The 14,766-nt window shown below is 46.3% G+C and overlaps 1 protein-coding gene across 3 annotated transcripts in view; it reads left to right on the top strand.

The window, feature by feature from the left end:
- Nucleotides 1-14,766, top strand: part of LOC139155876 (complement factor H-like) — a 96,606-nt gene that overhangs the window by 73,524 nt on the left and 8,316 nt on the right. For 2 of the 3 annotated variants that reach the window (XM_070731218.1, XM_070731220.1), the window contains exons 11-13: nucleotides 977-1,159; nucleotides 3,414-3,593; nucleotides 12,504-12,668. In XM_070731218.1, the coding sequence (XP_070587319.1) occupies nucleotides 977-1,159; nucleotides 3,414-3,593; nucleotides 12,504-12,668 (528 nt within the window). The remainder of the gene's footprint in view (nucleotides 1-976; nucleotides 1,160-3,413; nucleotides 3,594-12,503; nucleotides 12,669-14,766) is intronic. The other variant, XM_070731219.1, reaches the window with a different exon arrangement.

Raw genomic sequence — 14,766 nt, 5'->3', positions numbered from 1 at the left:
AATGTTTAGAATGGGATGGGACTAAGTCTTTAGTCACCCCACAAAGCAATAGGTTCAGACTGCACTGCTCCATCCTACATTGGGTGGAAGCAGCTCTGGAATAAGAAGAAACACTCAATAAGTGCCACACTTCCCAAGCTCCTAAACTCATCCAGAATGTTACTGTAATTGAAGTTATGAATGATTTCTTTTCTTTCAGCCATGGATGACTCAACAATAAAACCTTCCGGTACTTATTTCTGAATTTTCTTCAGTATTTAATCTGAAGGAGAAAGTTTTCTTTTCTCTGACATTCATTCATTCATTCATTCATTCATTCATTCATTCACTCACTCACTCACTCACTCACTCACTCACTCACTCACTTAGTTACTTACTTATTGGAATTATATGCCACCCCTCTCTGAGGACTCTTTAGACAATTGGGCCTCTTGAGATTTCTTCTAGGCATTTAAGACAAATGTTTGGCCATGTTCAGCATTACTTTTCTTAAAATGGAGCTCTTTCCTCAACTTTCTAATACTTTCATTCATTGTTTATTCCCATGTTTATTCATTCATTTCCCCCTTGTTGTTTAGTACCAAGTCAGGAGAGTTGATCCTCTTCTAACTTTTCACATGCTTTGAAGAAGACAATTATTGAAAACGTACTTGAAGAGTATTTCTAGCTATTAATACAACTTCACATGTGTTTGCAAGATTTGCAAACTTAATCCACATCTTTTTGCATCTTTTTGAGGGTAAGGGAGGAAATAAGTAACATATAACAATAGTGGACACAAAATCTATTTATTTATGTTTTTAAGGCTATTTCTAATGTATACTCTTAGACCTATATTGACATTTTTAACAAACATTACCTACTGCTGTTCTTCTACTGGTTGTTGTAATAGTTGCAATAACAATAGTAATGAAGCATATCCCTATGGGACCTGAATAGACACTCAAAATAAAAATGATATTCTCTTTTTTTCTAGAAAATGTTAAACATTGTCTGGCATTACCAATCATTCCACATAGCACAATTACTGCTGAACGTAAAGCAGTTTTTGAGCATGGTGATCTATTGGAAGTTCAGTGTGATATCTCATTTGCACTATATGGATCAAAAATCATAGAGTGTGTGGATGGTGAATGGACACCCTTACCAACATGCATAGGTAAGAAGCAGCTACATGAAAGATGTGTTCACAAGAAGAAATATGAGCAAACAGACTTGTAAATGTAACATGGTAGTTTCTTGTACTTATCTGGGAGGGGGAGTGGCGGAGAGAGTGTTCCATGGTGTGCAAACTGGAATCTTCCTTTAAAACAGATTCCAATACATTAGAAGAGAATGGAAGGGGTTAGTTTCCAGTGTTTAAGTAACAGAATTATAGAGGAATTAAATTATATTCTGATTTATTGTAATAATCTCATGAATCACGAATATATTCCTGTACTTAATTCTAACACTGGAGTCTTTCTTCCTTACAACAGGAAGTAGAAATTGAGAGTTGTCCTCCTCTTTGTAGCATTTCCATGGCTCCATGAGAACAAATGGTAAAATCAGACATTTTTAGAAGTAGCATGATATTCGGAAAATTTCTGGTATTTCCAAAAATATATTGGAAATGTGGGCTTAATGTAGCTAGCTGGTTCACCAAATCACACTAGAAGTACCATAACAGGTTTAAGACTTCAATGTTGAAAATTAAATGATAACTTGCAGCAATTTATTCAAATATTTAGCAATAAAAATATTTACGTTATGGTAATACAGTTGTACCGGAACCAGCAGGAAGGATGTGGATGTTACAGCCAGTTAACATGTTCCATTGGAAAATGCAATTTATGACACACCTTGGGGGAAGACAGGGTCAGGAGGGTCTGTAAATTACATGTGGTCAGAGCTGATTCTCTGTGAAGTTTCTGAAAGATGCCCTAATTAATTCATGAGTCTCGAGCAAAGTTTCAAAAGAAATCCAGTCATTTATTAAAAGCAATATTCCAGCAATTACTCCAGTGAAGTCAGCTTTGACCCCATGTAATTTATGGGTCTTCATGATCCTGTCTCTCCACTCCCACTTAGATGTGTCATAAATCACATTCTTCAAAGGAAGATGTTGGCTGCTGTAAAACCCACACTCCTTCTGCTGGCTCTGGTAGCCTGGAATACATTGCCCCCCAGAGGCAAAGTAAAGACGCTGAAACATATTGTGGATTAATTAAGGGTCATTTATTAATTAACATAAATTTAAATAAATTTGAATACGTAAATTTGAATATTTAATTCAAAACAAACTAAGGACCTGCAGAGGCCAACTAACGGGGCAGAAATTCCTACCAGAAAATTCCTTGGCAACATTGGGCAAAAACTCCTTGCTGAACCAGGTGAAGGTACCACCTTCACCTTGATCCAAGCCACGCCCCTTCATTGTGTGGGAGGAGTTCACCCTCCAATCCTCATGGGAAATTGGATCCGGTGATTCCCATGGACATCCTCTCTCCAATCCCCGACGTTGCTCCAACCTCTAGTTCCTGGAGAGAGGCGGTCCATCACCCTTTAAGGATGCCCAAAAGGAGCATGCGCAGTTGCTTCTAATTGCCCATTTCTGCCCCTAACCTGCCAAACCCCAGTGACCAAAGGGAGGCCTATTTAATATCTAAGTGCGCCGCACCCCCTAACCAATCCAGTTCACACCGTCAGTGTGGAATAGGTGAAAAAACGCCTGCCTCTAAAGGGGAGGCCGCAAAAAATTCCTATTCGGCCCCGAGGTGACCTCCTTAGGACACACTGTTGATAGTGGAGGGTGGGCGGGTGTTCGCTCCGGGCAACGAAGGAAGCAAGGAGGAGGTCCTATCCGGATCGCCCTTAAATAGGGCGATCTAGGACCTCCCCCGACCAGCAGGTAGCGCACTCTCCTGGTGCACTGCCAGAAGCTGAACTTCCGGGTTCCAAACGAACCCGGAAGTTCGGAGCTCTGAAAAGAGCTAACTCATCCCACCCCATAGGCAATTTCGGCCGGCGGTTTAATCCACCAGTCGGGCATTTCTGTCGAAAGGCATGTTTGGAATGTATTCTTGGTTGAGGCAGCTGAGCAGCTCTGTCAGTTCTCCTCCCACTGCTGCTTATGGCAACTTGAAAACTGGTCTGGAAAGCTTTGTAAGTTGACATCCGTACAAATTGAATGTTAGCTGGAATATGGATGTTCACATATATTTTCCTCCTTCATTTGATCAGAACTTTTTGTTACAGATATTAAAGGCCTCTAACAAAACTGAAAAAATAAAAACTGTCTGTGATTTTTTATATTGATTGATTGTTTGATAATGGAGTTATAGTGGGTATATAAAACAAAGGGCAAATTGTAGGAAGAAGCTAAATTATTAATATGTTTATATAATAATTCCTTTTTCTGCTGCTTTCAACAGAGGAATCAAAAACATGTGGACGACCTCCAAGGATTGATAATGGATTTGTTGACAATGTTGAGTCATTCATATACAGGCATGGTGACACCGTGGAATACAAATGCAATCGACAATATTCCACTATTGGGACCAACCCAGCTAAGTGTCTTCAAGGGCAGTGGGAAGTACCATCATGTCTCAGTAAGCTAGAGTGTTATTATTGAACCTACAGAAATGAATTTTAAGCTTGTCTTGGAACACATCAGTATTTATTATTGACAGGATTGCTCAGAAGTGTGATTCAGTGGGATAACAATGGGAACTGCCAGTGTGGTTATTTTTTCTGTCTGATCCCTGTTTAAATGGGATTTTCACAGGATATATAAAAAGGAAAGGTTTTACTGCTTTTGAAAATGATTCAATTCAAACATAAACCTGGTGGGATTATGCCGATTCATAGAAATGGCCTCTGATGATAAAAGCATTATGTGGCTCTTCTAGTACATGGCAGAAACAAATAATCCAGGTTATAACTACTGGTTCAAGTTTACTGGTACCTCATCTCGGCAGATTCTAATTCAGTGCAGTGCAAATTCAGTGGTGAAAAAAGTAAGGCTTTATCATTGGCCGAGAAAAATCAAAGGGCTAGGTATAGAATAGGTGGCATGTAGATCAACAACAGTAACTTTGAGATGGATGTAGGAATCTCAATGGACAACCACTTAAATATGAGCCAGCAGTGTGCAGCAGCTGCTAAAAAAAAAGCCAATGAAGTCCTAAGCTATATCAATAGAGGAAACATTGACGGCAGAAAAAGACCTCATGGTCCATCTAGTCTGCCCTTATACTATTTCCTGTATTTTATTTTACAATAGATATATGTTTATCCCAGGCATGTTTAAATTCAGTTACTGTGGATTTACCAACCACATCTTCTGGAAGTTTGTTCCAAGCATCTACTACTCTTTCAGTAAAATAATATTTTCTCACGTTACTTCTAATCTTTCCTCTAACTAACCACAGATTGTACCCCTTTGTTCTTGTGTTCACTTTCCTATTAAAAACACTTCTTTCATGAACCTTATTTAACCCTTTAACATATTTAAATGTTTCAATCATGAACCCCCTTTCCCTTCCATCCTCCAAATTATACAGATTGAGTTCATTAAGTATTTCCTGATATGTTTTATGCTTAAGACCTTCCACCATTTTTGCAGCCTGTCTTTGGACCCGTTCAATTTTATCATTATCTTTTTGTAGGTGAGGTCTCCAGAAATGAACACAGTATTCCAAATGTGGTCTCACCAGCACTCTACACAGCGGGATCTCAATCTCCCTTTTCCTGCTTGATATACTTCTAGCTATGCAGCCAAGCATTCTACTTTCTTTCCCTACTGCCTGACTGCATTGTTCACTCATTTTGAGCCTGTCAGAAGTCGCTATCCCTAAATCCTTCTCTTCTGAAGTTTTTGCTAGCACAAAACTACCAATACAATACTCAGATTGAGGATTCAATTTGTCCAACTGCATTATTTTACATTTGGAAACATTAAACTGCAGTTTCCATTGCTTTAACCACTTATGTAGTAAAGCTAAACCATTTGCCATATTATAGACGCCTCCAGGAATATCAATCCTATTGCACACTTTAGAGTCATCAGCAAATAGGCAAACCTTCCCTACCAAACCTGCCCCTATGTCACTCACAAACATATTAAAAAGAATAGGACCCAGAACAGACCCTTGTAGCACACCACTTGTAACCAGGCTCTGCTCAGAATACTCACCATTAACAACAATCCTCTTACCGTGTTTCCCCGATAGTAAGGCAGTGTCTTACTTTCTTTTTACCCCCAAAAGCCCCCCTATGTCTTTCTTTCGGGGTATGTCTTATATTAGAAAAAAATTGAAAGGGTCGCGTTCCTGAAGGCTCAAAGTTGACTCAGCCTTCCATCCTTAACGAGGGTAAGTCAGAAAAGCACAGGGTCTGCAATGTTTGGGGTCCATCATCTGATGAAAGGCACCGAAAAAAAGGAGGAAAGGAGCTAAAAAGAAGCAGCAGGATTGAAAGACCCGCATAATTTCCGAGCCGAGATAAATGAATGATGAAACCTGGACTGCCGGGCGGCCCGCCTGGAACGCCAGCAATGCCGCCGGGCTGATTGCCGAGCGGGGACGGGGCGCGGGAGGAGGCAGCGCTGCACCGGACCCCTCAGGCTGCTCCGCCCGGGATGGGGCTCCTCCGGAGGGGCACACGGGGGCTCGGGAGGAGTCCCATCCCGGGCGGAGCAGCCTGAGGGGTCTGGTGCAGCGCTGCCTCCTCCCGCGCCCCATCCCCGCTCGGCAATGGGCCCGGCGGCATTGCTGGCGTTCCAGGCGGGCCGCCCGGCATAAGCAGCGGATTTGTGCCTCTCTTGCCGAGCGAGGACGGGGCGCGGGAGGAGGCAGCGCTGGACCGGACCCCTCAGACTGCTCCGCCCGGGATGGGGCTCCTCCCGAGCCCTCGTGCGCCCCTCCGGAGGAGCCCCATCCCGGGCGGAGCGGCCTGAGGGGTCTGGTGCAGCGCTGCCTCCTCCCGCGCCCCGTCCCCGCTTGGAAATCAGCCCGGCGGCATTGCTGGCATTCCAGGCGGGCCGCCCGGCATAAGCAGCGGTTTTGTGCCTCTCTTGCCGAGCGAGGACGGGGCGCGGGAGGAAGCAGCGCCGCACCGGACCCCTCAGGCTGCTCCGCCCGGGATGGGGCTCCTCCGGAGGGGCGCACGGGGGCTCAGGAGGAGCCCCATCCCGGGCGGAGCAGCCTGAGGGGTCCGGTGCAGCGCTGCCTCCTCCCGCGCCCCGTCCTCGCTCGGCAAGAGAGGCACGAAACCACTGCTTATGCCGGGCGGCCTGCCTGGAACGCCAGCAATGCGGCCGGGCCGATTGCTGAGCGGGGGCGGGGCACGGGAGGATGCAGCGCCGCACCGGACCCCTCAGGCTGCTTCGCCCGGGATGGGGCTCCTCCGGAGGGGCGCACGGAGGCTCGGGAGGAGCCCTATCCCGGGCGGAGCAGCCTGAGGGGTCCGGTGCAGCGCTGCCTCCTCCCGCGCCCCGTCCCCGCTCGGCAATCGGCCCGGCGGCAATACCCCCCATGTTTCCCCGAAAGTAAGACATATGTCTTACTTTCGGGGTATGGCTTATATTAGCGGACCCCCCTGAAACCCCCCATATGTCTTACAATCGGGGGGGGGGGTCTTACTATCGGGGAAACACGGTATATGCACACTTCAGCCACCTGCAAATCCACTGAACTATCCAGGGATTAAGTCGAATCTTCACTAATTTATCTATCAGCTCTTTATGTGGAACCTTATCAAAGGCTTTCCTGAAGTCCAGATAGGCAATATCCACGGCACCACCTTCATCCAACACCTTTGTGACATAGTCAAAGAAATCAATGAGATTAGTCTGATATGATTTGCCCTCAGTAAAGCCATGCTGGTTTGGGTCAAATAAGTTATTGGTTTTTAGGTGCTGATTTATCCTCTTTTTGAGTAGAGTCTCCATCATTTTAACTATAACTGATGTCAAGCTAACTTACCTGTAGTTATTAGCTTCTTCTCTACTACCCTTCTTGTGGATAGGCACAACACTGGCCATTCTCCAATCATCAGGAACATCTGCTGTTAAAAGGGATTGGGTAAACAAATCAGTCAGGGGGGCAGCGATCACATATCTGAGTTCTTTAAGAACTCTGGGATGGATGCCATCTGGAGGAATATTATCAAGGTCACATGAAATGTTAGTACTGCTTTATACTGCTTTGGTAAGACATACTTGGAATACTGCATCCAGGTGTTTTTTTTTACCATAATAGAAAAAGATGTTGAAACTCTAAAGAGGATGTAGAGAAGAGTAGCAAAAAAGTTCATGTGGCTCAGGAGAGGTGGAGATCATTGGTCACACAGACCTTCAATGTTCCTTTTACACAGAGTTATGAAAAAAAATCATTCCAATAGCTGCTAGGTATCCTGGCTGTTCTGACACTTCTTATCTCCAGTGGCTATTTAAGGACGAGCACTCCATAACTATAACACAGGCAGCTATTTTCTGTGCAACAGCATTGAGGATTCATCAGAAACACATGTCTAAACCACTATAGCTATTTTATACAAATGTGGCAAACCTTTGCACTGATTATTCCTTTCCCTTTTACTATTAAATAGATTGTAATTTTAGTATAGTAGACCATATGTAATTGACAGATTGGATTTTATCATAAATAATTTATTATTATAAATAGTTTGTGTGTATGTGTGTAACATTTTTGCTGATAATGAAAAGGAAGGGAGACTAGTAAGATCGAGCTCTTTACATACATACATACATACATACATACATACATACATACATACATACAGTAGATACATGCACACACATATACATACATACATATATGCATACATACATACACATGCATACATTAATATATATATTCTGTATGTGTCACATGTTTTTGCTGAATTTGAAAATTAAAGGAGACTAGGATAGATCTATTTTGGCCTTATTTTGGCCTTATCAGCTAGCCATCACCTCACTGGGATTTAAACTTGCAGGAAGATAGTTTGTCAGCTATGAATAAATTAATTAACTGCCTTGGAAATGGCCCTGGGTTGGGCCGAGAGGCAAAAGGAAACATTTAGCTCCTCCCATATTTGGGTATACCAGGGTGATTTGACAGAACCCCCCCCCCATTGTGTGTGTGTATATATGTGTGTGTGTGTGTATGTGTGTGTTTTCATTGATTTCGTAGAAAAACCTGTGATACATACACACATATACATATACACAAACACACACACACACACACACACACACACACATATATATATATATATATACATACAGTGATCCCTCTATTATCGCGAGGGTTCCATTCCAAGACCCCTCGCGATAATCGATTTTTCGCGATGTAGGGTTGCGGAAGTAAAAACACCATCTGCGCATGCGCACCCTTTTTTCTATGGCCGCGCATGCGTAGATGGTGGAGTTTGCGTTCCCCGCCGCCCACGCAAAGGGGAAACCCCGATTCGGCTCCTCGCTGCTGCTGCGCTACTGAGCAGATCAGCTGCTGGGCGGCCGAAGGAACCTTCCCTGGGTCTTCCCCCTCTTGCTGGCGGGCAGGCAAGCGGCGGGCATCAGCGAGGAACCGGGGTTTCCCCTTTGTGTGGGCGGCTGGGAAGACCCAGGTTGGGGGTTCGGGGGGGTGCTGGGAAGCCCCCCAGGCCGGCTGCGATCTTTTAAAACAGCCGCGCCGCTTCCCAGCTGAGTCCTGAAGCCAAACGCGGAAGTTCGCCTTTGGTGTTTGGCTTCAGGACTCAGCTGGGAAGCGGCGCGGCTGTTTTAAAAGGTCGCAGCCGGCCTGGGGGGCTTCCCAGCACCCCCCCGAACCCAGGTTGGCGGTTCGGGGGGGTGCTGGGAAGCCCCCCAGGCCGGCTGCGACCTTTTAAAACAGCCGCGCCGCTTCCCAGCTGACTCCCGAAGCCAAACCCGGAAGTGTTTTTTTTTAATTAATATTTTTTTAAAAATCGCGATATAGCGTTTCGCGAAGATCGAGATCGCGAAACTCGAGGGATCACTGTATGTGTGTGTGTGTGTATGGGATTGGATACTGAAGGGATTGGATACTGTAGCCTAGAGGATAATTCTCTGCCTTACAAGGCAAAGGTTGCAGGTTCAAGTCCCAGTGGGTATGGCTAGCTGATGAGGCCAAAATAAGGCCGAAATAGATCTATCCTAGTCTCCCTTAATTTTCAAATTCAGCTTAAACATGTGACACATACAGATAGAATTGTCGGCTATCAATAAAATTAACTGCCTTGGAAATGGCCCTGGGTTGGGCCGAGAGGCAAAAAAGGAGCTGTGATGTTCCTTCAATATACCAGGGTGATTCAACACAAAATGTAACCCTTCCCTGGTACAGAGCTGAAGGGATTGGATACTGTAGCCTAGAGCAGTGTTTCCCAACCTTTTTTGAGCCGCGGCACATTATTCATATTTTCAAAATTCTGGGGAACACTGAAGGGGGGCGAGGCTAAAGAAAAGTTTGGACAAAAAAAAATCTCTTCCTCCATTTCACTCTATTTCTCCCTCCCTCTTTCTCTCTCTTCCTTCCCTTCTTTCTCTCTCTCCATCCCTCTTTCTTTCTTCCTCTTTTTTGCTCTTTCTCTCTCCCTCCTTCCCTCCCTCCATGTCTTTCCCTCTCCCTCCTTCCCCCCTCTCTTTCTCTCTCTTGCTTTCTTTCCCTCTCTTTCTCTTTCTCTCTTTCTCTCATTCTCTCTCCCCTCCTTTTTCTCTCTCTCTCTTTCTCTCTCGTTCACCATGCCGGCAACAGAGAGAAAAAGAAAGAGAGAGAGAGAGCTTGAGAGAGAATGGAGGGCGCCGTTGTCTTCGCCTCTGCCTGCCGGCTCTGCAGCTAAGAGGCAACAGCAGCCATCAGCCTCCTCGCCCTCCCAGACGTTCCCAGCGCCCGGCCACGCGCCGCCTCCCGTTAGCCCGGCTGACCTTTCCCTGCTGCCATTTTCTCTTCATGGCGCAAAGCCACACAGTCCCGGACTCCCGGATCGATCGCTTTTCCGGCCAGCAAGCGCGGCGTGGCGCTTTCCTGGGCAGATGGCTTTGCTGTCCGGAGAAGCGAGCGAGCGCCATGAAAACGGCAGCAGGGAAAGGTCGGCCGGGCTAACGGGAGGTGGCGCGCGGCCGGGCACTGGGGACATCTGGGAGGGCGAGGGGAGCCGGCGGGCGGAGGCGAAGACAACGGCGCCCTCCATTCTCTCTCCGGCAGCGAAGGAGAGGGGGCGGATCACGCCCCAATACAGGAGGCGGCGGAGGAGGAGGAGGAGGAGGAGAGTGGGCAGATCGGACGGGCAATGGGGCAGGGCAGAGAAGCCAGGGGCGCGTTTGGCCAGAGGCACCGTTTCCGGCTGACTCCCACAGGGGAAAAAAAGAGGAGAGGCTCTGCCGTCCCGGAGTCAACTGGCCGACGCCGGGTCTCCTCAGGCTCTCTCTCTCCGAGCCCCGTTTTTCTCCCTCCCGCCCCCCACCCCCCCAAAGGGCGCGCAAGAGTTAAAACTCCGCCGTCTGTGGAGGAGCCTCGCCTCCGCTTGGCGACCTTCCCTCCTTTTTCGCTTGCCCGCGTCTGGCGCGACTATCTTCCCTCAGTAAATACCCGAGTCCCCCCCCTCATGCCCCGGAGACCAGAACGGAGGACTTTGAGTTAGGGGGAGCTTGAATGCCCCTTCACAGGTAGTGTCAAGGAAGGGCTGCTGACTGAAGCCCCGATTAAACTCACTTTAATTCTGCAAGCATTCAACACAGCCCGGCTAAGTCGCTGCCTTGGAGAAAGGGGGTTATTCCGGCCAAAAAAGCTGGGAAAGAAGGCTTGAAGTAAAGGGAGCCGCAGCCCAGCCGGAAACAGCTGCATCGGGCAGTAGCCGGGGGACAGTTGCGAGTGGGAGCTCCAGGTTGGAGGCACTGGCGGTCCGGCACTGGCAGTGCCCCACCCACCTGGAGCTTCCTGCGGCACACCTGACCGTGTCTCGCGGCACACTACTGTGCCGCGGCACACCGGTTGGGAAACGCTGGCCTAGAGGATAATTCTCTGCCTTACAAGGCAAAGGTTGCAGGTTCAAGTCCCAGTGGGTATGGCTAGCTGATGAGGCCAAAATAAGGCCGAAATAGATCTATCCTAGTCTCCCTTAATTTTCAAATTCAGCTTAAACATGTGACATATATATATATATATATATATATATATATATATATGTATGTATGTATGTATGTATGTATGTATGTATTTTTTTTAATGTCGGATCACCCTGGTATATAAATGGGACCATCCTAGTCTCCCTTAATTTTAAAATTCCAGCTAAAAAAACATTTGACATATATATATATATATATATCACATGTTTTTTTGCTGAATTTGAAAATTAAGGGAGACTAGGATAGATCTATTTTGGCCTTATTTTGGCCTCATCAGCTAGCCATACCCACTGGGACTTGAACCTGCAACCTTTGCCTTGTAAGTCAGAGAATTATCCTCTAGGCTACAGTATCCAATCCCTTCAGCTCTGCACCAGGGAAGGGTTACATATTTTTGTGTCGAATCACCCTGGTGTATTGAAGGAACATTACAAGCTCCTTATTTGCCTCTTGGCCCAACCCAGGGCCATTTCCAAGGCAGTTAATTTTATTGATAGCTGACAATTCTATCTTTATGTGTCACATGTTTTTTTGCTGAATTTGAAAATTAACTAGGATAGATCTATTTTCTGTTGGATATGTCAAATATCAAATTGGATATCAAATCCCAGTAAGGGTATGGCTAGCTGATGAGGCCAGAACAAGGCCGAAATAGCGCTATCCTAGTCTCCTTTAATTTTAAAAATTCAGCAAAAACATGTGATATATATATGTATGTATGTATACATATGTATATGTATCAAATGTTTTTGCTATATATATATGGTCTCTGCCTATGACTGTAATAAATTGAATTGAATAGATAAGGGGGCTGGAGTCTTAAAGATAGGATGAACAGATGCAGGAACTGGGTAAGTCTAATCTTAGAAAGAGAATGACAATTGTGTTCCAATATTTGAGAGGCTGTCACAGAGAAAAGGGGTCAAAGCTACAGGTTTTTTTTTTAATTGAATGGTTTTCAACAAACCATTCTACCATAGATTTGGACTCTTATGATCTTCACAATTGGGGAGATCTATAACTGGCAGCCTTGAAATTCAGAATGGGAACAGAAAGGAAAGGGATAAGATTATCCCTTTTTATTTGTTTGTTTGCCAATCCAACCTGTATGCCACCCACTTCATTAAGGCCAACTGTCTGGTTTACCTGTCTGAGGAGTGCATCAAATCTAAAATCCTACATAAGTGAGTAGATAGTTATGTCTATGATCTGCCATCCAGAATAGAGAACACATGAATAAAGCAGAAATTAATCAATAAATGTATTTAAAATATTAAGTCAGTGTAGAAGAAGAAGAATGGATGGTATAAATAAAAAGAAGAAGAATGGATTTATTATACAAATACTTATGTAACAATATTTGAATTGTTAGTTAATCAACGAAAATGTACACCTCAACGGTATGCAGACTTTGATCCAACTGTTCTACGTATAAAGCAGTTTAAGACCAGCCAGGTTGCAAAATACCGCTGTGGTTCCAATCTGCATCAAACAAAATGTGTTGATGGATTATGGCTTCCTGAGCCCCGGTGTGAAGGTATGTTTGCATGCTATGTACAAGTTTCTGCTTTCTTCAATAGGGTGATATCAATCATCTCTAAAAATAAAAATGGGCACACCTGTGGACTGACTTTCTTTCTAACATCTTTTGAAAGCATACAATTTCTTTTGAAAAGCCTCATGATCAATGTTCCCTCTAAGGCGTGTGGCCGTGCACCCAAAAACTGCACCCCGCGCGGCCTTTTCCAAGGCCACACAATGTTGGAGTTGGGGCAGGGAGTGATGAAAGTGCGGAGGCCGACAAATGTTTTTTTTATTTTGAATGTCGGGCATGCGTGCGCGGATGTTCTCCAACCCCCTGCTAGCCCACGGGGCGGGGGGGCGGAGAGGCCACAACTGAGAGGCTTGGCACCAGCCCATCCGTGGTGGGCGGCTCCTTTTCCTTCTCCCACCGCCTATGTCTACCGCCGGCAACTGTTGCCGGCAGTAGATGTAGGCAGTGGGAGAAGGAAAGGGAGCCACCCCCACCACCCCAGGCACCTCCAGCCCCCTTGTGCTTCTGGCCTCTGGCCTCAAGCCGCTGCCGCCCCCACCCCTGCAGGCATCTCCAGCCCCCTTGCACCCCTGGCCTCTCACCACTGCTGCCCATGCCCCCACCAGGCGCCACCAGCCCCCTCGTGCCCCTGGCTTCTTGCCACTGCCCCCTACCCGCCCGATCTGCCCCTCTTTCCAGCTTTCTCTTCCTCTGCCTCCCACCTTGGGGCACGGCTCCTCCCGCAATGGTGGCTGCAGCAGTGGTGGTGGCTGCAGCTTCTCCTCCTCATCTGGCCGCTAGTGAAGGGGCTGAGAGAGGGGCAGGGCAAGCGCTCTGCGAAAGCGCTCCCAATAAGGGAGCTGCGAGAGGGTTTTTGCTGAGCGCTCCGGAAACGCCCCCTCCCACAGCCCCTTTGCTGTGAACGCTGTCATCCCAGGATGTCAGCGAATGGCCTGCAGGAGAGGCAGGGCAGGCGTTCCCAGAGAAAGCACTCTCACACCTGCTTCGCTCTCGCTCTCTCAAAATAAGAAAACTCTTCGCCGGCTTATGCAGAGAAGAAAGGAAGAGAGAGAAAGAGAGAACAAGAGAGAGGGGGAGAGAAAGAGAGAGAGAGAAAGAGAGAGAGAAAGAAAACAAGAGAGAAAGAGTGAGTGAGAGAGAAAGAAAGTGAGAGAGAGAGAGAGAAAACAAGAGATAGAAAGAGTGAGAGAGAGAGAGAGAGAAAGCAAGAGAGAGAGAGAAAACAAGAGAGAGAACAAGAGAGAGAGAAAGAAAGAGAGAGCAACAGACAGAGCAAGATAGAAAGAGAGGGAGAGAGAAAGTGAGAGAGAGAGAGCAAGAGGGGGAGAGAGAGAGAAAGAAAGAGAAAAAAGCAAGAGTGAGAGAGAAAGAAAGAGAGAGAGAAGAGAGGAAGGGAATAGAGAGAGAGGGGGAGAGAGAGAAAAATGATAGAAAAAAGGGGAGAAAAAAAGAGAAATGAGAAAATGATTGAGGCAGAAGATGAAAGGAAAGAGAGAGAAACGGAGAGAGAAGTGACTCTTGATTTAAAACATATGGTTTAAACTTTAAAGCACCCAAATAATAAGAGAGAAAAAAACGCCTAGCCCTTTCCCCCCTATTTATTATTTATTTATTTTTGTTTGTTTGTTTGTTTGTTTGTTTGTTTATTTATTTATTTATACTTCTATGCCACTCAGTCCCAAAGGACTGCCGCTCAAACACTATACTTTTCCACCCACACCGAAAAGAAATTAGAGCGAACATTGTCCTGCATCTTGTGCTTTTTAAAAGAAGTCCCAATTTTTTGAATGCACGACAAGCTGGAGGGTTTTTTGGTCGCCACTGCTCTTCCTGCTCCTGCTGGTTCGTAGCAAAGCAGTCGGCTTGTGACACGTTTTCACTTGAAACCACCTCAGCAAACCAGGGCCCTCAAGGGTTGGGCAGGCAGGACTCCTACTGGCTCCACGCCTGGCTCCTCTGCTGTCCCTGCCAGTCAGAGGGCCCATGGAAAGGCGGGCAGAAGGGCTGGGCAGGCTGCCAACCCAAATGCAGCACCCACCAGGAACTTCAGCCTCCCCGAGCAGCGGCACTGGGAAGCAAC

This window comes from Erythrolamprus reginae, unplaced genomic scaffold (assembly GCF_031021105.1).
Source record: "Erythrolamprus reginae isolate rEryReg1 unplaced genomic scaffold, rEryReg1.hap1 H_8, whole genome shotgun sequence".
Taxonomy (NCBI): Eukaryota; Metazoa; Chordata; class Lepidosauria; order Squamata; family Dipsadidae; genus Erythrolamprus; species Erythrolamprus reginae.
This window is presented reverse-complemented; position numbering and strand designations above follow the sequence as displayed.